Genomic DNA, 24,693 nt, shown 5'->3' on the forward strand with positions numbered 1-24,693 from the left:
GAATGCAGGAGTAAAATTAGAAGGGCTAAGGCACAAAATGAGCTCCAACTAGCTACAGGCATAAAGGGTAACAAGAAGGCCTTTTACAAATATATTAGAAACAAGAGGAAGACCAAGGACAAGGTAGGGCCATTGCTCAGTGAGGAGGGAGAAACAGTAATGGGGAACTTGGAAATGGCAGAGATGCTTAATGACTTCTTTGTTTCGGTCTTCACAGAGAAATCTGAAGGAATGCCTGACATAGTGAATGCTGGTGGAAAAGGGGTAGAGTTAGTTTTTGAAATAAAAAAAGAACAAGTTAAAAACCATTTGGAAAAATTAGATGTCTGCAAGTCACTAGGGCCTGATGAAATGCATCCTAGAATCCTCAAGGAGCTGATAGAAGAGGTAGCTGAGCCGTTAGCTCTCATTTTTGGAAAGTCATGGGAGACAGGAGAGATTCCAGAAGACTGGAAGAGGGCAAATATAGTGCCAATCTACAAAAAGGGGAATAAGAACAACCCAGGAAATTACAGGCCAGTAAGCTTAACTTCTGTGCCAGGAAAGATAATGGAGCAGGTAGTTAAGGAAGTCATCTGCAAGCACTTGGAAGGTAGTAAAGTGATAGGGAACAGCCAGCATGGTTTTGTAAAAAACAAATCATGTCAGACCAACCTGATAGCTTTTTTTGACACGATAACGAGATTCGTAGATAAGGGAGAAGCAGTGGATGTGGTATACCTAGACTTTAGTAAAGCATTTGATACGGTCTCGCATAATATTCTTATCAACAAACTAGGCAAGTCCAACTTAAATCGCGCTGCAACAAGGTGGGTGCATAACTGGCTGGCTAATCGCACCCAGAGAGTAGTTGTTAATGGTGCTCAATCCAGCTGGAAAAGCATAACAAATGGCGTTCCGCAGGGGTCTGTTTTGGGACCAGTTCTGTTCAATATCTTCATTAATGATTTGGATATTGGCATAGAAAGTACGCTTATTAAGTTTGCAGATGATACCAAGCTGGGAGGGGTTGCAACTACCTTGGAGGATAGTGTCATAATTCAGAATGATCTAGATAAATTAGAGAAATGGTCTGAAGTAAACAGGATGAAGTTTAATAAAGATAAATGTAAGGTGCTGCACTTAAGAAGGAATAATCTGTTTCACACATACAGAATGGGAAAAGACTGTCTAGGAAGGAGTACAGAAGAAAGGGACCTAGGGGTTCTAGTAGATCACAAGTTAAATATGAGTCAACAGTGTGATGCTGTTGCAAAAAAAGCAAACATGATTCTGGGATGCATTAGCAGGTGTGTTGTGAACAAGACACGAGAAATCATTCTACCGCTCTACTCTGCGCTGGTTAGACCTCAGCTGGAATATTGTGTCCAGTTCTGGGCACCCCAATTCAAGAAAGATGTGGAGAAATTAGAGAAGGTCCAGAGAAGAGCAACTAGAATGATAAAGGTCTGGAGAACATGACTTATGAAGAAAGGCTGAAAGAATTGGGCTTGTTTAGCTTGGAAAAAAGAAGATTGAGGAGGGACATGATAGCGGTTTTCAGATATCTTAAAGGGTGTCATAAGGAGGAGGGAGAAAACTTGTTCTTCTTGGCCTCTGAGGAGAGAACAAGAGGCAATGGACTTAAACTGCAGCAAGGGAAGTTTAGGTTGGACATTAGGAAAAAGTTCCTAACTGTCAGGGTGGTCAAGTACTGGAATAAGTTGCCAAGGGAGGTTGTGGAATCTCCCTCGCTGGAGATATTTAAGAACAGATTAGATAGATGTCTATCAGGGATGGTGTAGATAGTGGTCGGTCCTGCCGTCGGGGCAGGGGACTGGACTCGATGGCCTCTCGAGGCCCCTTCCGGTCCTAGTGTTCTATGATTCTATGATTCTATATTCAGTGCCTCATTAGCATGTGGGCGGCCGCGGCACTTCGAAATTGGCTCGGCTCGTGCAGATGGGGCTTCTTTTTGAAAGGACCCTGCCTACTTCGAAGTCCCCTTATTCCTATGAGCAGATGGGAATAAGGGGACTTCGAAGTAGCCGGGGTCCTTTTGAAAAGGAGCCCCATCTGCATGAGCCATGTGGCGGCAAGCTGTGTCAATTTCCAAGTGCTGCGGCCACCCGCATGCTAATGAGGTGCTGGATATGTATTTCAGTGCTTCATTAGTAAACTTCGAAATGGCCATTTGCATGGCCATTTCAAAGTTTTTGGCTAGTATAGACATAGCCCATATGTGGTATTAGGATGGGATGAAAAAAACTTACTCTGTACAGGAATGGAAAGTGAAAGAAGGCCTGATATGGCTGGTAGAACAACCAAAACAGCAGTAAGTTCATGCCATATCAAGAAGCTTGATGCTACTTAAGAAGGAGCAACAATAACATCACTAAGCCCAGGCTACAGCCTGGGCAGCTGTTTCAGAACTTATTAACCCAGTTGTACCAAGATTTCAGTTATTCCTTCTGCAGCTGTATGTGTTTTTCTGGTTTATGTTGAATTAAAAAGAAGAACAATGAATTTTCACTCAATGACATAAGGCATGTATAAATATTTATGGAAAATAGCATATAGTGTAGTAATTATTGATAATGGAATTTAATTGGCTGCCTGTAGAATGACAAATTACACTATTTTGTGTATGCGTAAAAGAAAGTTTATAAAATATTGCATGTCCCTTTGGCTGATGTACTTTTTAATGTTTGTTTAATAGGCTCTCTTTAGAACGGTAGCTATGATGGTTCCTGATTATGCCATGATTGCAGAAATCGTCTTGTATTCCTGTGGTTTTGTTACTGCTCGACCTCTGTCAGTGAAAATTGTCGCTACCTATCGTTTATGTTCAGAGCAGTTGTCTTCCCAGCATCATTACGATTATGGAATGAGAGCTGTGAAATCAGTGCTTACTGCAGCTGGTAACCTGAAGGTAAAATATTTCTTCCATTTTTGGTATTAAGTATTTGAGTCAGAAAAGTCCGTTTCATGGTTATAGCAGAAGAATTTGTTTACAGTATTTCATGCATTTTCAAATAGATATTTAGGGTTTTATCCTGTTGAGTCCTGCTATTATCACTTAGATAAATAGCTAGAACCCTATGTGATTCTGAGAATGTAGGAGTGTGAGCATATGTTAAAAGGCACAATTTAACATATGCTGTGAGCATTCTAGGAACTAATCACGTTTTGTTGTGCATGTACAGCTCTCATAACTAATGGGAATTACATGTTGACTAAAAGGAAAATATAATCCTGTGTATCTATCGTCAGGTTATCCAGGTGTCAACTCCTGGAGAAAAGTGGGGATGACAACTGCCTGATAAACTAAGATCTTGGTACTTGTTTATAGATCCCTATAATTGAAGACCTATTTGAGTAATCTTCTGAAGGATGTGCTGGATCACTGGATCCTTTATTCAATTTCTTTGTCAATGTTTGGGAGAGATGGCTGTGAAGAGATGAAAATGATTCACGTTTTCCATGCATTTTCCACTAATGATGACGTGTGGAGTACAAAGTATAGATTGTGTAGGTGAAGTCTAGCAGAGAACCTTGGTTTTCCTGGTGTTGAGAGAGAGACCCAGGCTGAGAGGCATCCACAAAAAAGATTTAGGGTACCTGGCAGGTCAGCTTTGGTGTGTGCAAGAATGACACAGGCATTTGCATACTGAATTAGAGTGATACCAGTTCCTGTGATCTTAGATTTTGTTTGGAGACGTCAGTGATTGAGGAGAACCACATCCATAGGGTACCCATTCCTGATTCCATCTGAAAAGCGGTCATCACATCATGGAATAGTCTGATGATGGAAATGAATTTCTGTGGATAGCCATACCCACGCAATACATTCCATAGGGCATCACAGTTGATAGAGTGAAAGGCCTTGGTTAGGTCAATGAATGCTAAGAAGAATTCCTGGTGTTGCTCTCTGCACTTCTGCTGAATCTGTCATGCCATGATGAACATGTTGGTTGTTCCTTGAGATGGCCTGAATCCACACTGTGATTTGGGGAGGAATTCATGGTAAAGGAGAAAGAGGCAGTTTAGTAGCATCCAGCAAAGAATCTTCTCTCTTATAGAAAAGAGGGCAATACCTCTGAAGTTCTGGCACAAAGATTTGTTCCCTTTCTTGAATATTGTAATAATGTTGGCATTTATAAAATCAGAAATAATTTTTTCACAGGTCCAGATTTTTTCAAGGAAATGGCAAAGTTTGTGCACAAGCATTATTGCACCAAGTTTAAAATCCTCATCTGATATGCCTTCTGGGCCTGGTGCCTTGTGACTTTTTGTCTGAGTGATGTCATGCTCGACTTCCTCAGAAAATGGGTGATCAGGAAAGTGCTCATTGCTGAGCATTGTGAAATAAACTTGATGACATCTTAAAAGACCCCAGATTTGTGGTTGAATAGGCTCTGAAAGGGCTTCTTCCAATGTTATTTTATGGCTGCATTGTCTTTGAGGAGAGTGGAGCCATTCTGGGAATGTAAGGGGATTGAACATTTGGCACTTCCCATACATAGCTTTTGTTGCTTGAAAGAAGCCAGCAGCACCTCTTACATCAGTGCATGAGCATGTGGCTCTAGAGGGTGCTACAGCTGGTTTGATGGTTACCATTGAGGAAAAAAATCTGTGGCAGTGATGCTTGCAGTGAAATGGACATGAGAAACATATCTGGAAGAGCAACAGTTATGGAACATTTCTGCAGTGGATGCATGCATAACATTTTCAGGCACAATTTACATGTCCCTGTTTTGTAAATCTGGTTCTTCTTTGAGTGATTGTTCATGCGCATTCTAATGTAGGTGTGCGTGCACATCCCTGCTCTGTTGCCAGAAAATTTTTCTTATGGCTGGTAGCTGTTGAGTTGAAGCAGCGTCTCCTGGAGTGATACTGGTATATGGCCCAGTATAGCCCCCGCCCCCGACCTCACCCTGCCTCCCAGTTCCTTCTCGCCAGGGTGTCCATTGCTGGAACTCCCCAGTGCTCGTGCAAGCAATCTTCTTAGTTAACTGTCAAAACAAAAAAGCAGTCCAGTAGCACTTGAAAGACTAACAAAATAATTTATTAGGTGGTCAGCTTTCGTGGGATAGACCCACTTCCCATGAAAGCTGACCACCTAATAAATTATTTTGTTAGTCTTTCAAGTGCTACTGGACTGCTTTTTGTTTTGATAGTATATAGACTAACACAGCTCTCTCTCTGTTACTTAGTTAACTGGTAGCTGTTAGATCCTTACCTGTAAATAGTTCTAATTAGGTGGTAATAGTTCAAATAATAGTTGATATTTCTGTTGTTACTAGTTAGTGTTGATCATTGAGCCATGAGCAGGGAGGTCATTTCCCCTCCCTGAGGCCTTGGTGCTGGGCCACGCCAAGGTTGCCACGTTTCAAAATCTTCTCTGAATGTAGGAAGCACATGCTGAAAAGTGATCCTTATTAAGCCTTCTTGAAGTGTCTGGGCAAGAGTAACCAGCAAGACTGCTGCCTGATCTGCAAAACCTTCAAGCTGAGGACCTTGAAGGATAGGGCTCAACTCCTCAAAATTCTCTTCAGCCTGAGAAATCCCTGTCCTCTGACAAAGGAGGAGGAACCTGACACCATGGTGAAGGGCCGGTAGCTCAACTTTCTCGGGGACATAAGTCTTAATCCGTAGTGTCTCACAAAAAAAAAAAAAAGTGTGATGAGGCCATTCTCCTGTGGCTTCCAGCAGACCATGGATGGTCAGGCTTCAAAGCCAGGAGGTACAGTCCCTGCTTTCTGCAGTTGATGTCAATGCCAAAAAAGCAGTGCAGAATCTCCTGCAAATCATGGCTCCTTTTTCCTTGCTGAGGGGAAATATGTCCCCGAGATGGGTTGAGTCATTCCTCATCGCAGGGCAAACTCTCTGCAATGGCATGTTCTCCCACACCTGTCTCTGCCGGCGACCATGGCACTGTGATGCTCACATTGGCACCCTCATGACTGGCAACACCTGGGTCTTCAGCTTTGGAGGCTTCTGAGTTAAGTTCTTCTCCTACTTCTCCAGATCCTGTAGAAGTAGGAGTGCTTGCTCTTTGTCTTGATGTAGTTGAAGCTCCGCTCCAGAACTGTGGCTGTCAAACTGGCAGCCTGCTCCACAGTGGCTGTACTAGACTCTGTGGGTGTATTGTAAGTGCTGATGAGAGTTAATTTGCCCTCCGTCTTGTGCTCCATCACTGGCATTGATGTTGGGAGGTCCTCTGGTATCGTGTTTGTCACCGTCAACCTCACGGGGGCTTCGTCTACACGTGCACGCTACATTGAAATAGCTTATTTCGATGTAGCGACATCAAAATAGTCTATTTCAATGAATAACGTTTACATGTCCTCCTACTTCAACGTTGGGCAGCACCACATCGAAATAGGCGCTGCGAGGGAACGTCTACACGCCAAAGTAGCACATATCGAAATAAGAGTGCCAGGAACAGCTGCAGACAGGGTCACAGGGCGGACTCAACAGCAAGCCGCTCCCTTAAAGGGCCCCTCCCAGACACACTTGCACTAAACAACACAAGATCCACAGAGCCAACAACTAGTTGCAGACCCTGTGCATGCAGCATGGATCCCCAGCTGCCGCAGCAGCAGCCAGCAGCCCTGGGCTAAGGGCTGCTGCACACGGTGACCATAGAGCCCCGCCGGGGCTGGAGAGAGAGCGTCTCTCAACCCCTCAGCTGATGGCCGCCATGGCAGACCCCGCTATTTTGATGTTGCGGGACGCGGATCGTCTACATGTGCCCTACTTCGACGTTCAACTTTGAAGTAGGGCGCTATTCCCATCCCCTCATGGGGTTAGCGACTTCGACATCTCGCCGCCTAACGTCGAATTCAACTTCAAAATAGTGCCCAACGCGTGTAGCCGTGACGGGCGCTATTTCGAAGTTGGTGCCGCTACTTCGAAGTAGTGTGCACGTGTAGTTGCGGCCTGGGAGTCCCTTCGCGAGATGGTTCATTGGGACAGCTGCCTTCTACGGAACTGTCTTTGTTGGAATCATCAGTCAAAATGATCTGGACAAACTGGAGAAATGGCCTGAGGAAAACAGGATGAAGTTCAATAAAGACAAACACAAACGTACTCCACTTAGGGAGGAACAATCAGTTTCACACATACAAAATGGGAATGACTCCCTAGGAAGGAGTATTGCAGAAAGGGTGTACGGGTCATAACGGACCACAAGCTAAATATGAGTCAGCAGTGTGATACAGTTGCAAAAAAATCAAACATGATTCTGGGATGCGTTAACAGGAGTGTTGTGACCAAAACATGAGGCGTAATTCTTCTACTCTACTCTGTCCACTGATAAGGCAACTGGAGTTCCTTGTCCAGTCAGCTGGAGTTCTTGTCCAGTTCTGGGCCCCACATCTTAGGAAAGATATGGAGAAATTGGAGAGGATCCAGAGAAGAGCAACTAAACTGATTAAAGGTCTAGAAAATATGATCTGTGAGAGAAGATTAAAAGAATTCAGTTTGTTTAATTTGGAAAACAGAAGGCTGAGCGGGGAAATGGTAGCAGCGGTGAAGTACCTAAAAGTGTATTACAAGGAGAAAGGAGATAAATTATTCCCCTTAGGCTCTGAGGATAGGACAAGAAACAATGGACTTAAATTGCAGCAAGGGAGGTTTAGGTTGGACATTAGGAAAAAAATCCTAACTGTCAGTGTGGTTAAGTACTGGAATAAATTGCGTAGGGTGGTTGTACAACCTCCATCATTGGAGATATTTAAGAACAGGTTGGATAAATATCCAACAGAGATAATATAGATAGTTCTTGATCCTGCAGCAAGAGCAGGATAGTGGATGACCTCTTGAGGTCCCTTCCAGTTCTAGTAGTCTAAGATTCTATGATATGCACGCACGCATGCACACACAAGTGTATGTGTGTGCACATTTATGTATATGTGTAACAGAGAGGGAGCCGTGCTAGTCTATATACTATCAAAACAAAAAAGCAGTTAAGTAGCACTTTAGAGACAAACAAAAAAGCAGTTAAGTAGCACTTTAGAGACTAACAAAATAATTTCTTAAGTGAGCTTTCGTGAGACAGACCCACTTCTTCAGACCATAGCCATACCAGAACAGACTCAAGGCACAGAGAACCAAAAACAGTAATCAAGGAGGACAAATCAGAAAAAAATGATCAAGGTGAGCAAATCAGAGCGTAGAGGGAGTAGAAGGGGGGGGCAGGAAGAGGTCAAGAATTAGATTAAGCCAAGTATGCAAATGAGCCTCTATAGTGACTCAGAAAATTCCCATCCTGGTTCAAACTGCATGGTACTGTGCTGAATTTGAATATAAAAGACAGCTTGGCTGTCTCCCTTTCAATAGTGGTGCAAAAATGTTTCTTCAGTAACACGCAAACTGTAAAGTCATTAACAGAATGGCCCACTCCATTAAAATGTTGACTAACTGGTTTGTGGATCTGGAGTGTTTTTATGTCTGTTTTGTGCCCATTAACTCTTTGTGTAATGGAGTTAGAAGTCTGTCCAATGTGTGTGTGTGCACACACATATATAATATAATATACGTGAAAAATAATGGTTCCCTGTGATAACACAGGTAGTTAACCATAGATTTCCATGGGAAAGCTACATTTTACTTCTGGACACTTGAGTACAATTAAGCTGCAACATGTTTTGTACTTTTACTTAGGTTGTTTTCCGGAAGGATACTTTCACTTTTACTTAGTTACATTTTTCCAAAGTAGCAATACTTTTACTCAAGCTACTTTTTTTGGGTGCTTTTTCTACAACTGATTGCCTTTTATATAGACAGGACCAAACTATTGTGGCAGCTCTGTGTGGCTGTGGCAGGCAGGATGACTGTTCTCCCAGTTTCATCCCAGAGGATTGCCTCCTGTATAGTGGCTTGTATTAAGAATGCTACAAGCTAGTAAGGTTTCCCCCTCTTCTGATCAGGGCTCACTCTACAAGGGCACAGGCCTCTTCAGCAATATTCCTAGCCCATGTCCCTATTCAGGAAATCTTTATGGCAGCCACCTGGTTTTCCATTCACACATTTTCAGCCCATTATGCAATTAAGCAGCATGCTAGGGAGGACGCTGCAGTGTGAAGGGATATCCTACAATCATTCTGGGGCTCCAACTCCTAACGTCAGCTTGCATTCACCTGTACTGGAATGCACATGAGAAATCACTCAAGGAAGAAAAGACAGTTACTTGCCTCCGTAACTGGTGTTCTTCAAGATATGTTGTTCATGTCCATTCCAAAACCCTCCCGCCTTTCCCCACTGTCGGAGTAGCTGGCAAGAAGGAACTGAGCAGGGGGTAAGGAAGATGGTGCTACATGGGCACCGCTCCAGGGGACACTGCACCAACCTATGTCTATTGGCTAGGAGAAAAATGTTCTGGTAACTGATCGTGCATGTGCACACACGTCTACATTGGAATCTATGTGAACCCACAAATCTCGAAGAACACCAGTTAGGGAGGTAAGTAAATGGGTTTTGTTTATATCTATTTTGATGTAGTAACATACCTGTCTTTTTTAATCTTCTATCTGTAAATACTAATACACAAGGAAAAAAAACAGTAAATAAGATATGTGTTGTGGTTCAGAAGAGAAGTGCATATAAGTCATTTCTATATTTCTTATAGCCTGATACAGCTTTTTAAACGTATAGTCTTATAGGAATGTTCACTTCACTGAATGCCTTAATTTTACCTGAGAGTATGATAAGTTACTCATCTTTGGAGGTAGTTGACATGCATCCCCGAGGCATTTTGCAATACAGAAAACATGTGAAAGTCAAATTCATATAACTACCTCGCAACACAATCTTAAAGCAATATGAAAGTGGACTAGCAGCCTGTTCCCAAGAAATTCGATTTATCTGACAAAGTGGATCTTTGCCTGTGAAAGCTTATGGTCCAAAATATCTGCTAGTCTATAAGGTGCCACTTGTGGTTTTTGGAGATACAGACTAACACAGCTATGCCTCTGATACTTCCCAAGCAATAAGATCAGAGTTGGGTTGTAAAGACTTGATGTAAGTTTGTAAACCTACAATGTAATGTATAAGCCGCGTCTACATGAGCCAGCTACTTCGAAGTAGCTGTGCCAATTTCGAAATAGCGCCTGCCACATCTATACGTGGCAAGCGCTATTTCAAAGTTGAAATCGACGTAAGGCGGCGAGACGTCAAAGTCGCTATCCCCAACAGGAGATGGGAATAGCGCCCTACTTCGACGTTGAACGTCGAAGTAGGGCATGTGTAGACGATCCGCGTCCTGCAACATCAAAATAGCAGGGTCCGCCATGGCGGCCATCAGCTGAGGAGTTGAGAGGCGCTCTCTCCAGCCCCTGCAGGGCTCTATGATCACCGTGTGAAGCAGCCGTTAGCCCAGGGCTTCTGGCTGCTGCTGCTGCAGCTGGGGATCCATGCTGCATGCACAGGGTCTGCAACCAGTTGTCGGTTCTGTGGATCTTGTGCTGTTTAGTGCAAGTGTGTCTGGGAGAGGCCCTTTAAGGGAGCGGCTTGCTGTTGAGTCCGCCCTGTGACCTGTCTGCAGCTGTTCCTGGCACCCTTGTTTCGATGTGGGCCGCTTTGGTGTGTAGACGCTCCCCTGCAGCGCCTACTTCGATGTAGTGCTGCCCAACGTCAACGTTGAACGTCGACGGCACCAGCCCTGGAGTACGTGTAGATGCTATTCATCAAAATAGCTTATTTCGATTTCGCTACATCGAAATAAGCTGTTTCAATGTAGCGTCCCCATGTAGACGTAGCTATAGTGTTGCCAGTGGACTTGAAATCTGCAATGAATAAGTGCAAAGACACACAACAGGAATCAAGTTATAAAACAAATGTCTAATTTCTAAAACCATAAAAATAAATTAAAAACATACTTACATCAGTGTAATTTCTTTTGTAGCTGAAGTATCCATCAGAGAATGAAGAAATTTTGCTCCTAAGATCCATCATAGACGTAAACCTGCCTAAGTTTTTGTCCCATGATTTGCCACTTTTTGAGGTAAGAAGCTAAATTGTTTTAATAATGTAATAAGATTTTTATTAGTACTCATTGCTGCAATAGCACAAAGCAAGTAATTCAAACAAACAGTCCAGGGAATACTTTAATCTTACCTTTAAATAATTGAAAATTTAGTTTTAACAATTTCCCATCAAGCGATGCATTTAGTCCTCCTCCTAGGAAATGCTGCAGTTGGTTTCAATAGTTTAGATTCATATAAGGTGCCAACATATTTCCAAAATAGAAATGATAACAGAATAATACTTTCAACATCTTCAATTCAAGGATTTCAAAATACTTTACAAACAATCATATGATATAGGTAAGTAGTGGAGTCTCCGGTTTTAGATTAGGAAATTCATTGTTTCACTATGTTATGTACGAGGAAGAGAGTCAAACAGATTCAGTTCTCTCCTGCCCTGAGTGAATCTTGGTGCAGGACTAGCTTGGGGGAAACAGCAAGTTAGTTGGAACATGCTGCCTGATTCTTGGTATAGAGCCATTTTGCCTTTATATCATATAACAGGTGGCAAAAGGTTGGATGTGATTTGCCAGAGTTAGCCCTGGGCAGGTCACCAGCATTGTATTTGTCTTTGTGTCTGCATGTAGGACCCCTTACAGCTCCCATTGGCCATGGGTCACCATTCCTGACCAATGGGAGCTATGGGAAGCAGTGGGAACCAGGACACTGCTTCACACATCTCCCAGTGGCAAGCAACGGCAATCTGTTGCCAATAGGAGCTGCAAGTGGATGTACCTGTGGATGCTCAAGTAAATAAAGTGCCAGCAGCCCACCAAGGGCTAACTTTGTCAAACTGTGTTCACCTGCAGACCACTTATTGTCCACCTTTGTTCTAAAACCTCTTCTATTTTACACAAGCTGCCTGTGGTCCCGATGGGATAACACAAAATGGCTACGTCTACACTAGCCCCAAACTTCTAAATGGCCACGGAAATGGCCATTTCGAAGCTTACTAATGAAGTGCTGAAATGCATATTCAGCGCTTCATTAGCATGCGGCCGGCTGCGGCACTTCGAAATTGACGCACCTCGCCACCGCGTGGCTCGTCCCAATGGGGCTCCTTTTCGAAAGGACCCTGCCTACTTCGAAGTCCCCTTATTCCCATTTGCATGGCCATTTCGAAGTTTGGGGCTAGTGTAGACACGGCCAATGAAATTTATATTTGTCTCTATCTATGAAATGACTAGTCATACCTGTGCACTGACATGGGGTGGCAGCTGGAGCAAAAGCAGTTTATAATGCTTTGTGACAGCTGAGAGCTCTTCTGTGTTATGGGTGTTCTTTTGTGGGTCAAAGAGGAAAAAGAATTTGAGCTATTTTGTGGTGAGAGATGTACATGTATTTGTGTACAATGATTCAAAATATATATACACATTTGATTTTATCTGGTTGTGATAGGTGTATACATTGCATTTGTAAGTATGTTTTCAAACTTTGGCCCATACCATTTACTTTTGTATAGTTTTAGAATGGATTAAAAGGACAGGAATGCGTTCAGGATAGGGCATTCATGAAGATATGAAAGTGTGATAGAGCAACCTATTCTAGGAATTTGGGGGCAACATTGGTAAACTGAGGCTGAGAGAAAACTATTTTTCTTAAACTTGCTATTTAATTTATAAAATCCAATGGCACAGTACAATAATATACTATGAGAAGGCTTTGGTTTTGTAACATGATCAGGAGAGCAAGTAAAGGAGATGGATAACTAATAAAAAGAGAATGTGTGGAAGTTCATTTTAAAGGAGAGGAGCTATTCACCCTGGTGGAAGCTTGCTCGCAAATTGTTCTCATAGGAAACGTAATTTTCTTTCGCTGTGTCTACACTAGCACCCCCCTTTTGAAAGGGGGATGCTAATGAGATGCTTTGGGATATGCTAATGAGGCACTGCAATGAATATGCAGCACCTCATTAGCATAATGGCAGCCGTGGCACTTCGAAAGTGCCACTTTTGATCGCTCATGGCTTGTCTACACAGGGTCCTTTTCAAAATGATACCGCTTACTTCAAAATCCCCTTATTCCTACAACTAAATAGGAATAAGGGGATTTAGAAGTGTGCAGGGTCCTTTCAAAAAGGATCCCAGGTAGATGAGCCGTGTGTGATCGAAAGCGGCACTTATGAACTGCAGGGGCCACCATTATGCTAATGAGGTGCTGCATATTCATTTCAGTGCCTCATTAGCATATCCCAAAGTGTCTCATTAGCATCTCCCTTTTGAAAGTGGGGTGCTAGTGTAGACGTAGCCTTTAAGTGAAAAGTTTTCATCTTCTCCCCAAAGATTCTGCTGTGGTTGAATGGGGAGGAAAAACTGGGCACTGTCAGCCTCTGATAGGTATCTGCTGCAGCAGATGCTGGTCATATAGACTACTGTATATTATTTTATAATATTTATGAGATCAGAATGGTTTCTTTGTAGATTGGCTGACTGCAGTGATTAACCAGGTTCTTGGTGGTGGTGAGAGAAAGAGGCCACATTAGCTCCTTATCTAAAATTACTAATAGTGAATTTTAAAATTGTAACTAGGTATAACATATAAATTCTAAGTTTACCAGTCATCACCAAGAATGTCATTTTTGAAATAATGGGTTTTCTGTGAATGCAATTTTACTGAGCTTTGCAAGTTGATGTTGTATGAATAAAATTATTGCCTGCAGTATGTTTTTTTTCTTTGTACCTTGAGTATGTTCAACTTTATTCTTGTCTTGCTTCAGAGTTGCAAAGTACTGGAAGTAAAAAGGCAGGATCTCTGTTAGAATACTTGTTTAAATAATTCTCCATTTACTATGGAGTATGAGAAAGAAACATAGTGGCTTTCTCAGCCTTCAGGGTGTAAATCATGCAGCCAGTTCATTTAAACCTGTTCAGATAAAAGCTAATATTTATCAGAAAGGAAAATATTATCTCATAGAGCCAGTTTCTTTTTATTGTCACTGTTAAATATGTGCTGTGTGGAATGGATAAAATATATAGTAGTAATGAGTTAGAACATCAGGCCCTTGTTCACATATATTTTGGAATTGTGTCTTTACATATTTCAAATATTTGTTCTGATTCAGTTGTTAGCAGTTAATTGCTCAATTAACACTACTATATCCAGGTATGGTGATTTATACTATTTGAATAAAGCTATATAAGTACATATTTATCTGTTTAGAATCACAGGATAAAGGGAGTGCATTCAAAGAGTACACCTTGAATATGTGTAAGATTAATCCACATTCTAATTCATTCTTTGACAGGGCATTACTTCAGACTTATTTCCTGGTGTGAAACTGCCAAAACCAGATTACAATGATTTACTAGAAGCAATCAAAATGAACTGTGATGCTATGAATTTGCAAATGACGGACACGTTTGCTGAGAAGATCTTGCAGATATTTGAAATGATGATTGTGCGTCATGGTTTTATGATAGTTGGAGAACCGTTTGGTGGAAAAACATCTGCCTATCGAGTTTTGGCAGCAGCTTTGGGTGATTTGTGTGAGAAGGTAACTTACTAATTTGCCAGATATTTTTTATCAAAATAGTTTGCAGAGTAATCAAATGTTGTAGTGTATTCAGTAGTTATACAGGAAAGTATTTGGGACAACAGATATACTTGTGAATTTGCTATAAGGTAGTGATACACTTTTGAGGGTGCATAATGTCTACAGGAATGGGAATATGGAAGGAAAACTTCATAACTTCATGTACATGGAGTTTCCTCCAAATTCTTACTGCAGGTTGGATGAAGAAAGAATTAACCTCCTAGGAAAAACCAGGAGTCCAACAACACATCTCTGTGTAAGCTCTTTGTCTTCTCACTGACTTCCTAGCAATGAGGCTCCAAAAGAAACACACTGTCAAGGATTTCTTATCTGGGAGGCAGCCACCTGAACCCTCCTTTTAATGAGGGTTCCTCAGTATAGGACAACTACCAAAACAAGTTTAAAGCAGCCTATGGCTGTAGTGATTTTCTTGATCTGTTTTGACAAGATTGCCAGGTGAAGGTTTTATTACAAGTATAAGGTATTTGTTCTTAGACATTAGACTGAGAAGAGATCTTTAAATGGAGACATGATGTGGAACTAGTATCTGAACAAAATCGAGATCAGAATCTTAATTTTGACAGTAGTTCTTATGTTTGGAATAGATTGAAACAAAATCTCAGTGGCACAGCTTCTCTCCTCATCGCAAATTGGTAATGCCTCTTATGTGTAGAGCACAGAGGTTTTCCATTATTGTTATGAGAAGGATCTAGGACCAAGTGCATCCTTCAACTCTGGAAGCTTCCCGTAGCAGAACAGATGGACACTTCAATTTCTCCCAATAACTTGGTTTTGTAACTTTAATTATTATTTTCTCTTATGTTGTAGCAATTTTGTTTCATCTTATAGCTGTGCTCTCTCTCTATTCATGTGAGCATTCTCGGAAAAAACAAGGCTCTGATGCAGCACCTCTTGAGCTGGTGCCCTTCATCTGCCACCCCAAACAGCAGAAAATCACTGCAAGTATTGAGCAACATCCAAGAGATGCTGCATGCAGCTTTTCATGTTTTTCAGAGGATGAGCTATGCCCAGCATCTGTAAGCTGTTGATCCTTGCTTTGCCATAGCATAAGGCTTTAAATAAGGAAGGCATGCCAGAATCCTGACCCCCATCTCAATGGCAAACATATTGAGCACCATGGGTCTATGCAGTTTTTGAGATAATGAGTGCACCGTATTGGCATCCCTGTAAACCTCGTTGCATGAGGAGTTGAGGGATGCCTCAAAAATAGGGCTTTATTTCACCATGTGGTGCCATTTGGACAACACCACATGAAGAAATAGCTTATTTTGAAATCTACTTGAAATAAGCTCCTCAACACTGAAGAAGATCTAAACAATTATTGAGGACGATCCCATGCGAAGGTTGTGACTTATTTAAAGCATGCACTGTGAAGCCGTGGGGTTTGGAGTGCTTTAGAGCCACTTGCCACTTTCTGACTGCATATGGAGCAGCCCCAAGGAGGAAAGCAGGCCAAAAGGCAAAGCGTTACCAGCCAGAGACCTTTTATCTCTTATTGCACATTGTACCTCTAAAACCTGGGATTCTCTAGTTCAGCAACATCTGTGGTCCTACTGGACCAGAGAACCCTGGGTTGGAGCCTATTGTAGTGGGGTCATGGCTGGGGTTGGAGCCCTGTGCGGAGGGCAGCGGGAGTCATGGTCAGGCTGGAGCCTTTAGGAGGGCCCGTGGCTGGAGCTGAAGATCTTGGCAGTGATATCAGAGCCACGGCTGGGGCCAGAGCCACGGCTTTCACTAGTGGGGCCAGTGGCAGGGGGCTGCAGCAAGCAGCTTCAGTGCTTGTGGGAGGGGGACTGGAATCATGGCAGTAATGGGCTGATTGCAGGGGAGCTCCTCTGGTCCAGCAAATCCCCTTGTTTGGGACCAGTCAGCTCCCAAGGGTCCAGACATGGGAAGTCCAACCTCTTTCGTATAATCTGCCAGTGTTTCAGAACTGCTGCGAAAGAAGCAGAAGTTTCAGTGTAGGAAGCCCCCTGGCTCTTTCTCCTCTGCTGTAAAAACTGCCTCTGCTTTAGAGCAGGAAGTTTGATGTCATTGTTCAGAACACATCAGAACCATTTCAGGAGCTATACCTCCAGAAGCCTTTTTGGTAACCACTTTTTATGTTTGAGAGGCCTGGAACCTGATCGTCAGCAATGATGGGGACTTGGAATTACAAACAATTCTATCCAATTTCAAGCACTTTCTGCTTTCCACTCTCCTTCAGCATCTCTTTATAAGGGCATTTTTTTATTAAATATAATTGAAACAATTCGTCAACACCTTTCTAGAACTTGAAGGAGTTGAGGTTGTGCCCCTGCAATTCAGAGGCAAGGTGTTCTTCTCCTATTAGTTTTTCATCCCAAAGAACACCAGGGCCACATACATGAGCCTGGGCAGCAGATGGGAAGTATAGTTCTGTAGGCCTTCATTACCATCATTTGTACGTTCTGTTATCTAAGAACAACTCAACAAAAAATTTCAATCCTTCATTTGTTTCAAATTTAATTTCTTGTCTGAGGAGAAACAGACATTTTTCTGTGTCAGGGACAGTCTCTTTGTATATACAGTGCCAACAAAAATTGGGCTTTGGTGTGCAAGTGGTACACTAATACAAGTTTCACCTCCCTGGTCTGGCATGTTCAGAACCTGACAAGTCATGAACAACCCAATTTGCTGGACCATGGGAGGTCCAGGGCTTCTGCCTCAGGTGACCCCAGCCTCCCGCTTTTCTGGGACTCTAACCTCCTTGGGCTGCCACAGGGCATCAGCAGGTGGGGGCTCTCGCCCCAGCACCACACTATGACAGGGGCTCTGGTGGGGGTTCCTGCCCCAGCCCAGTGCTTCAGCAGAGGCTCTGCGCCCTACCTCCCTCACTGCAGCAGGCTGTCTGAGTTTCTAGCCCTGACCCTAATCTGGCTGTCTGACATTGCTCTGGCCCCAGCCTCTGCTCTGTGTATGCAGTTTTGGCCCCAGCCCCAGTACTGTCTGGTCTTGCAGTGTCCTGATGGACCATGGATATTGCCAGATGAGAGAGTACCAGATTAAGAGGTTAATCCCGTACAAATAAATCATCATTATCACAAAGTTCTGGTAATTACAGCGTCACTGAATTTTCCTTGGTGTGGTTGATTAGAGTCCTACAAACAAGCATATGGACACCAACCCTGCTGGCATTCCAGAGATAGGCATGTTAGATGTCCCATCTGAGTAGCATCAGGTGTCAAGATTAATCAGAATGCTAGATTAGAGAAGTGTGTTGCTAGTCTTTTTAATTGTTATTACTTCTCAAGTAGACTTTCATTCCTCTGCCTAAACTTGTCTTTTGTGGTAGGTGTTATTTGTTTGTTCCCATCTAGTTCCTTTTGCTTTGTAGGGGAGAAACTTCAATTTTAGGATGTTATTTTACAGTAATGATTAATATTTTAGCATATTATTTTACAGTAATATTAACTAAGTTCTCCCTTATTCTTTTTCTCCTGTTTCTGGGATTCACTGCTTACTATTCCCTGTTCATGATGAGTATGGAGAGGAGCTGTGGAGCAGAATGACAGCTTTCTTATTTGATAATTTTATTTCTGTTAGCAGTAGCTTTTCCCATCCATCTCACACTGGTAGCTAGTAAATTACTGGAACACAAATTGGAAATTTTCCTGAAAGGAAGATATGCATGCATAATTGCCTTAAGGCTAGTCAGCATAAATGTAAGTAGTTTTTAATGCTAATAAAAATTGGAATGTTCCTAAATATTTGGAAGATCTGTTTTGATTGGCCTGAACTGATGGGTAGTGCTTAATCTTGAAGCTACCAGCAAAAACATTGGGCTGTCTCTGAACTCCTCTGGTAAGAACCGTTACCCTTTTGTGGTCAGTTGCAAGGGAAACTGCTAATAGAAAATTATTGGGTACAGAATTTCCTTTTACTTCAAAATTCTGGATTTTGAAGTTCCTGTCCAAACTGTTTCCTGAGCATTGTATTGTTATTGTTATTACCAATAATTAAAATGAGTGAGTTGGTCACATCTGTGCATTTTTAGTTAAATTCTAGAACAGACATCATATTATATTACTGTTATGTGTTTGTTATTCCCATAGATAGGATGAATCAAGCTGCTTCAGAAGTACATTATGTATTCTTTTCCTTTACTTAAAGTAGTGATTCCCCAAACTGAGAGACATGTCCTTCTAGGGGACATGGGGGACCTTTGGGGTTGGGGGGGCGAGGTCTGGGCCAGTCTGCACGAAGGAGGGGAGTGGAATGAGAGTTCCAGGCTTTCAGTCGTGCTCTGCCCCAGCACTGTTCAGGCCCAATTCCTGCTCCATCACTAGGATCTACTTCACCTTCAGGCCACATTTGTCCCTTGTACCATTCGTGCTCCATACCTGCCCAAATCTGCTCTCCTTTACTTTTTGGCCCCAACCTGACTCTGGAGTTAGCCCCAGCTCCTCCTCTATCTCCAGTTCTGCTCCAGCTCTGCCTTCAGCCCAAGCTCTGCTGCTGAGGAGGCTGGACAGATTCAGTTCATGGCACAGGAGGGCAGGACTGGAAAAGTTTGAGCACCATTGGGTTAGAGGAACATCTTTGATATTTCTTAAAGGCTTGTGTTGACTGACTGACTACAATTTTCTGCAACTAGCGCTTTGGGGATTTCTTTAAAAAAAGCGTGTCATGGTAAGTTATAATCCAATATGGGCTGCTTGTTAGAAAGGAGGAGATATAACATAAATCCTTACAGAAATAGTATGTTCTCAGACAGTAAAATAAAAATGCCCACATTTTACAGTTCATAAGGGGAATATAAGCAATGAAAGATGCTTCTATGCGTAGAGAAAGAGGGATTAAAACACTTAAACATGAATGAAGGAATTTCTGACTCCCAATTCATAAGTATATTCTGAAAATTATATTGTGTGATGCTTTTGGACTGAAGAATAGCATTTACTTCCAGAAAGAATTAAGACTTTTTTCTCAGAATAAACGCAGTGTGACACATTTTCTATATTATTTCATCACAGCATGTCCATGCTCAAACTGATTGAAGTTTTCATTTTTAGTTGCCACACACTCCTATGGAACAGTTTCTGATCTCGTCAAAAGTACAATGTATATATAATGTAAAATATAACTTCATGTCACAGAGACAGAAGCAAAGTTAACCAAAAGTAAATTGGGAGCTCCTGACATGCTTTAAATCCGTGTACTGTTTAGAAATTAATTTGACCTCCAGCTTTTTATGATATACTTCGGGTATTGTTCTTTGAAGTATTTTCAGATGGTATTTAAAGTTCAATTTGCAGATTAATTCTTGTTCTTCTTAGCCCCATCATTAGGAGTTCTGAAATGTAATAATATAAAATAGGAGAAACCAAAATAAAATAGATGGCACAAATTAAACTCTGTATGAATCAAATATATTTTGCTTTTTTTTGTATCTAGGGGCTGATGGAGGAAAACAAGGTTCAGATCACTGTTATAAATCCAAAATCTATCACCATGGGTCAGCTGTATGGACAATTTGATCCAGTCTCACATGAATGGTCAGATGGCATTCTGGCAGTGAGCTTTAGAGCCTTTGCTGCTTCCTTGGTATATACAAACTTGAAGTATTCTGATCTATGTAGAAATAATTCTATGATAGACATACAATATTGACAAGTAGGCACTTGACTGTCCCATTACTATGCACCTTTTTGGCAGCTTAGTACACCCTGAGCAGTCAGACATGGCCCTATTGATTGCACTGGAAGAAGCAGTCTGAGTATTCCTCTCCCTGTAAGTGTAGGGACTTCAGTTTGGCCTGGCTGTGCATACTGCTAGCAAAGTACTTTTTCCACTCCTTGGCGGTGTCTGCCCATGCCCCAGCCTTTGGAAAGGGGCATTTTAATTACATGGATTGGAGCTTGTTAATGAGGTGCTGATATGAATATTAAGGTCCGTTAGCATTATGGTGGCCAGTTGCGCTTTGAAACTGAGTTCACACCTTGGCAGTTGATATTTATGAGTGCAATAAAAGGCTGGCATTCTGTGCTTTGCCCCATGTTTATTCTCTTTTCCACACTAATGGTGAACAAGAAAGTTCAATCTGCATCTTGGAGGCAATGTACGAGCTCTTGTAGCTGAACTTCACTATGAGAGAGAAGAGCATCATCCCAGCATAAAGAAATTCTCTCAGAGCACCTTTCACGTGTTCGTCTTCATTTTCTGTCTTGCAAGGTTGAATAGTTTGCCATCAGACTGCATATGAATATGCGAACATGCATTTACAGATACACAGTTCAGTATTCCTTACTCAATCTACAAATATCATAAATGCATACAAATAATCATATTCAGTAGATTACAACTTTCGCAGTATCTCACATGAAGTATCTCACATCAGTCACATTCCAGTTATGTCATATTTATATTCAAAAGCATATTCTCATAAAGAATATGGAATGATCTGTCACACAATAGCCTTTCAAATGTGATTTGTGGAAATACATGAAATCTGAAATATTCCAAATTTACTTGGTTAATTAAAATGTGATTTCTTTCAAATTATTTTATGTGAACCAGACACCAGACAGGAAGTGGTTGATTTTTGATGGACCAGTAGATGCTGTATGGATTGAGAATATGAATACTGTGCTGGATGATAACAAGAAACTATGCCTCATGAGCGGAGAGATCATTCAGATGTCACAGCAAATGAGCCTTATTTTTGAACCAATGGATTTAGAAGTTGCTTCTCCTGCTACTGTAAGTATTCATTTTTGAGTGTTTATCAAATATAGTGTATTATTCTGAAGCTTTATGGCAGCTTAATATTATGAAGGAGTTTTTTTTTCAGTTTTTTTCCATTAACAACATTGTGTGTGACTGTTCGTGCTTATGCAACTTTTTTCTTTAAAAAAAAAAACATTTTGCAGCCATTACTCTTAAGTTGTTGATAATGTCCAAGAGTATTATTTGAGGTAAGTTACGTTTTGTCCCTTGGAAAACATACCTAGAGCATTCATGTCCTTTTGAATTTCTGACAAGGGAAAGAAAATAGCCATGAAGCAAATCTTTAAATTATGGTAAAACCAAAAATCATTGGATCATTGTCTCTCTCTCTGGCTAAATCTAGACTGCAAGTTTATGTCGACAAAAAGCTGGTTTTTTTCCGACATAACTGAGGGAGTGGCCAGGTTGCAAGGTGTGTTCTGTTGATAGTGAGTCTACAGAATGGAGGGGTTTTGTCAACAGCTGTACCCCACTCATCACAAGGAAGAATGCCTCTGTCAAGAGAGATCTGTTGACAGGAGTTGGGTGTGGGGGGGCTTCAGTTGACAGAAGAGGCCTCCAGGATACCATACAAGTGTCCTGGTGGACACCCTGTCCACAGCAATCAGAGCTCTATGATTCCTGCCCCTCCTAGGCCTCAAAGGAGCAGCCTCAGGGGTCCCAGGATCCTTCTTGAGGCTCCAAGAAGGTGCACCCCACCCTGTTCTGGGGCAGAGCTCCAGGCTCTGCTGAATATATGGGCTGAAGAGAAGACCCTACAGGACCCGAGATCTAGGCACTGCAATGCAGACATTTACATCCAGGTGACTGAGGCCCTGGCAGAACACCCCCCCGCCACACACACGCCCGCCTCATCCTTGAGCAAGTCCATGCCAAGGTAAAGGAGCTGCAGCAGGGATACGTCTGGGGCCAGGATGCAGTGGGCCACTTGGGGGCAGAACCGGCCACCTGCCTCTACTACCAGGATCTGTACCATATCGTGAGGGGGGAGCACATCACCTCCTCGCTTGAGCCGGGATTGGGGGCTCAATGCCCCTGTCAGTGAACATGAGACCAGCCACAGGAGGGGCAGCAGTGGGACCCTGAGTCAGACACCATTAGCCTCATGATCACCCTGGACCCAGTCCCCAGCAGCCAGGATACGTCCTGGGCCTCCTCCAACTTTGGCGAGGGTTCCTCAGGTGAGTGCCCCATTTGTCACACACTCCAAGGTGTGGGAGGTGGGCACAGGCAGGGCAGGCAGTGAGCATTGCTTGGCAGACTCAGTTGGGACCCTGAGCTGTGGTACCAGCATGTGGAACCACGTGCAGCGGTAGTGTGCGCCTCCTGGACCCAGCAGACAACCCAAGGGCATGGGTGGTGGGGGGTCCTCCCGGCACCTGACATGACTGGATGCAGGCTAGTCACAAGGGTGCAGGCATGACCCCAGACACACTGAGGAGTGTGGCATACAGCACATGGGCATGCCTGAATGCATGAGGCAGCACTTACTCCTGCGGGGTACTGGTCAGGGTCTTCCAAACAGAGAACCATCCTCAGCAGGATCGAGGTGATGGCCCTCATGACCTGCAGAGGGAGGTGACTGAACACACATGACAGGGAGTGAGGGAGTATCTGGGCCCACTGACCAGTAGCTGTTGGGGGTGGTGAGCTTCCAGAGGGTGATTGCAACCTGCTTTGCCACAAGGATGGTGGGCTGCAGTTGGGTGTTGCATTTCCAGAGAACAGGGGTGAGCCAGGCACAGAGCTCCAAGAAGGTGGTCTTCCACATGCAGTTTTGGAGCCACTGCTGGTCAGCTCATCACTCCATGACCAGCTGGTCCCACCGGCCCAAACTGGTATAGTGCCTCCAGACATGCCTGTCCACCATGGGGTGCAGTTGCAAGTGTGTAGCTCCTGGAGCCGGGATGATGGTCCTGAAGATGATCTCAGGGTCAGTCTCACTGAGCAACAAGAAGGCAGCTGCCAGAAAGTTCAACAAGAGCTGCAGCCTGTCTGTGTGAGGCCATCTCAGCTCTAAGGGCAGCTTCGACTGCATGGCACCCAGGGACCAGCTGTGTCACCTGCAAACATGTTGCAAGCACAGTGGGCACTCTGAGAGCTTTTCTGTCCCTCGCAGGGGTAGACAAGCCTGCAGCAGGGCAGAGAGTGGCTGTCCAGAGGGGTCCCTTTAAATGTGTGTCTCCACAGGGCTCTGGCACTAGCTCTCGGAAGGAAATGGTGAACTGAAACACTGTCTGACCTGGTTCCAGATGGCTATTTTTCTGAGAGAGCATCCCAACTGTCTGGCCTCTATCTGTTGAGGTAGTGCATTGCTCTTTCGATGCACTTAGGTGTGTGGACATGCTCTGTTGACATAAATTTTCTCACAAGATATCTCCCAGCAGAAGCTTCTGTTGACAAAACCCTGCAGTCTAGACATAGCCTCTAATTGCACCTACCAGATGGATATTCAGGGGGAAGCATAATCTTCCTCAGGGAGAGTCTGCAAGTGCAATTGGGTGTAGGTTAAATCATATTGGAAACACAATAGAATATCTGACATAGAATGAACTTTAACTTAAAATAAGAAAATGATCAGTAATGAGAGGGCAGGCTTGGCTACCTGTTGTCGACTTATCCTCTGCTCTAAATTGATTATTGTTGTCCAAATCAGTTGAAGACGAGAATTCCCCTCTTTCCCCACAAAGCAAAGCAGTGGTGAATTTGTTTTTGAATCATTCCTCAAAGTTCACCAAAGCACATTCTGACAAGATAAGGGGGATGTATGTACCTTTTGTGTTCAGTACAGTACAGTACAATTGTCTGATAATATAATTTCTAATGACCCCAGAATCTGATTAGAACAACATTTGATTTATGTAAGGCTGTTTTCACAAGGAAAAACTACAAAGGTCACACACGGTAACAGATACATTTCTTTTTTTTGTAGGTTTCTAGATGTGGCATGATCTACATGGAGCCTCACATGTTAGGCTGGAGACCACTGATGGTTTCTTGGCTAAATCTAATGCCACCTGGAGTCAACTCTATGCATAAAGAATTTATAGTAGGCTTGTTTGAGAGAATGGTGCCGCTTTCTATTGAGTTCATTAGAAAATGCGCAAAGGTAGGATAAAGAGTGCTTTTATGCGAAGCAAAACAAATTTGTGTGTCTGGTAATTCAAAAGTGTCAAACAAGCAAATAATTTCAAAAGAACGTTATCAATTTGTTTATTTTTAGAAAAATGTATATTGGGAATTCTGTCCTTTTCATTTTATACAAGGGCAAAATAAAAATATAATTTTGCCCTAGTACGTTTCTGGCACCTGCACCAGATAGGATTATTGTCATCTCTGTACTAATTAATAAATCAAAGTACACTGTTGTTTTCAATTTATTAA

General features: G+C 42.7%; 1 protein-coding gene across 1 annotated transcript in view; it reads left to right on the top strand.

Annotated features, from left to right (window-relative positions):
• DNAH7 (dynein axonemal heavy chain 7) overlaps window positions 1-24,693 on the top strand; it is a 267,061-nt gene that overhangs the window by 123,989 nt on the left and 118,379 nt on the right. Inside the window, exons 27-32 of the mRNA XM_075001322.1 lie at window positions 2,699-2,911; window positions 10,889-10,987; window positions 14,254-14,502; window positions 19,978-20,127; window positions 21,100-21,282; window positions 24,242-24,418. Coding sequence (XP_074857423.1) covers window positions 2,699-2,911; window positions 10,889-10,987; window positions 14,254-14,502; window positions 19,978-20,127; window positions 21,100-21,282; window positions 24,242-24,418 — 1,071 coding nt within the window. The remainder of the gene's footprint in view (window positions 1-2,698; window positions 2,912-10,888; window positions 10,988-14,253; window positions 14,503-19,977; window positions 20,128-21,099; window positions 21,283-24,241; window positions 24,419-24,693) is intronic.

Source organism: Carettochelys insculpta, chromosome 8 (assembly GCF_033958435.1).
Source record: "Carettochelys insculpta isolate YL-2023 chromosome 8, ASM3395843v1, whole genome shotgun sequence".
In the NCBI taxonomy this organism is placed as follows: Eukaryota; Metazoa; Chordata; order Testudines; family Carettochelyidae; genus Carettochelys; species Carettochelys insculpta.